The sequence below is a fragment of the Emiliania huxleyi genome (assembly GCF_000372725.1).
Source record: "Emiliania huxleyi CCMP1516 unplaced genomic scaffold EMIHUscaffold_3045, whole genome shotgun sequence".
Classification (NCBI taxonomy): domain Eukaryota; phylum Haptophyta; order Isochrysidales; family Noelaerhabdaceae; genus Emiliania; species Emiliania huxleyi.
This window is the reverse complement of record NW_005199732.1, coordinates 1-2,129: the sequence shown is the minus strand read 5'-3', so window position 1 is coordinate 2,129 and position 2,129 is coordinate 1. Positions and strand designations below refer to the sequence as shown.

The 2,129-nt window shown below is 66.9% G+C and overlaps 2 protein-coding genes across 2 annotated transcripts; one reads left to right on the top strand and one right to left on the bottom strand.

Moving 5' to 3' along the window:
- Nucleotides 1-47: 47 nt before the first annotated feature.
- EMIHUDRAFT_123740 (hypothetical protein) lies at nt 48-992 on the bottom strand (the record flags this gene model as incomplete). The annotated part of the gene is made up of 1 exon (XM_005774887.1): nt 48-992. A coding segment is annotated over one exon (945 nt), but the record flags the coding sequence as incomplete, so codon positions are not given.
- Nucleotides 993-1,343: 351 nt separating this feature from the next.
- EMIHUDRAFT_255079 (aspartate transaminase-like protein) lies at nt 1,344-1,811 on the top strand (the record flags this gene model as incomplete). Its single annotated transcript, XM_005774886.1, has 1 exon — nt 1,344-1,811. The coding sequence occupies one exon, from the start codon at nt 1,344-1,346 to the stop codon at nt 1,809-1,811; it is 468 nt and encodes a 155-aa protein (XP_005774943.1).
- Nucleotides 1,812-2,129: the final 318 nt, after the last annotated feature.

Genomic DNA, 2,129 nt, shown 5'->3' with positions numbered 1-2,129 from the left:
CATCACCCGGAGGGGGGATTGACATGGTAGTCGAGCCACGCGCTCACGTTGGAGAGGAGGTCGGCGATCGAGGTGCCGCTCTGGATGTCGAGCACGTTGTACGTTGTGTGCCTCAGCCTGGCCAGGGCCGAGTTTGCGTCGAGGAGGAAGAAGCGGGTGTCGTTGATGCGGACCGATGCCACTTCTCCGGGATCCGCACCTGCCTCGCCGAGGGCCCATATTGCGCCGCGGTCGGGACGCGCCCGTGGTCGATCCGCTTGCCGTCCCGCTGCTGCAGTGAGCAGGCAGTGAGACGACCGAGCCCTCCTCGATATGCGCATCGGCGGCACCGTGTAGTTCGCGGCGAGCCCAGAGAGCGGGAGCCGCTGGAGCGGGGCTCTGCCAGCGGCGCGCCGCAGCGCCTGCTTGCCGGCGTCGTCGAGGTTCTCGTCGTCGGCGATCGCAGCACGCGCCGCCTTGGCCACGGCGGCATCGTTCTGCTGCGGCCCGCTCGGCCGCGTCTGCGGATTGCAGCATCGCTCCGCCAGCTCGAGCCAGCGCGACGTCTGGAGCTGCTTCTGCCGAGATGGCAGCGCCCGCTCAGCGACGTGGGGAGGGAGGCGCGAGCGCAGCTGGTTGAGCCGATGCTCGATGGCATGCGCGCCTCGGCCCGAGCCGATGACCGCCGATCTGAGCGGAGCGGTAGGGTCGACCAGCGAGAGCCAGAAGGCATGGAGCAGCTGCCGGTCCTCTTGCTCCGTCCACGGCTCGGCGCTGCCCCGCTTGATCCGGTCGCAAGTTGAGAGGTACTGGTTGATAGCAGCCGAGATATCGTCGTCCGCGGCTGGGGAGTCGTCGACGCCGTCGCCGCGCCGCTCCATTCGCGCCTTCAGCGCCGCGGAGCGCTTGCTCTCGTCGGGGTCCGTGCACTCCATCACTGCAACGCGCACGGGGTCGGGACTCAGCTGCGCGGCGGTGACATTCCAGATGTCCTCGACGACTCGAGACGGCATGGTCTCCTGCAGGTACTTCTTGAGTCGATCCTCACAGACCCTGCTGTGGGTGCTTGATCCTGAGGCGCGCCCCCGCCGGTGCTGTGATCCTGAGAGGGATGTCTGTGATCCTGAGCCGCCCCGGTGCGCGTGGGTGAGCGGTGTGTGTGGGTGTGGGAGAGGGGGGGGCGGGGGGGGTCTTACGGTGGTGCTCCCTCCGCTCTCTCCCTTCACCACCGCCTCGCATTCAGCGCTATAGGACGTGTCTGCACAGCAACCATAGAGTCCGCCAACAACCCCCTTCATTTTCAGCCCCACCGGCGCACTCCTAGTCCTAAGCGGTGCCAAGCTCCCTCCTCGACCTCGTCCCCCATGGCGCGCGTAGCTATGATAGGGACCGCGGCCGCGGAGCCGGCGGCGGACGGGGCTGGCGCTCAAGCGCCGGCCACCGTCGTGCCGCCGGGAACGCGCCGCGGACGACCCTGGAATAGCAGCCATCGCGCGCACATGCGCACGGCGCTGTACGACGAGCTCACCAGCCTCGGCACGCCGGGCAGCTGGACGCACATCACCTCGCAGATCGGCGCGCGCCCCTCCCTTCGCCGGCCCGACCCGCACCACCACCGCCCACCACCTCCGCGCGCCCGTCCACACCTTCAGCGGCGTCCTGCCGCAGGCATGTTCTCCTTCACCGGTCTCAGCCCAGAGCAGTGCACGCAGATGGTCGAGAAGCACCACGTGTACATGCTGAACAATGGCCGCGTCTCCATGGCCGGCGTCACCTCGAAGAACGTCAAGTACATCGCCAAGGCCATCGACGACGTGGTGCGCAACTTCTGAGAGCGTCGACGATAATTGTCCCGCCCCGCGCGGCTGGTTGCGCTCTGCCTGCATAATGGTCCATTTCAGTAGTTTACGTGTGAGGAGGCAGGAACTGCATAGGAGAGAGAGGGGGGGGGGGGGGGTTCTCTTGGGCGCCAAAAGATCTCTCACCCCAAGCAGGCTGCTGCAAGCACCGCCACCAAGCACCGGGCACCGCACACTCGACACCCCGCACGCGGGTTTTTCTTGGGTCATCACTGCACTTGGTCCCCCCACATTTCATGCTCGCGCTCAAGTTCATCGTCATCGCCTCGCTGGCCTACTGTGATGAGACAT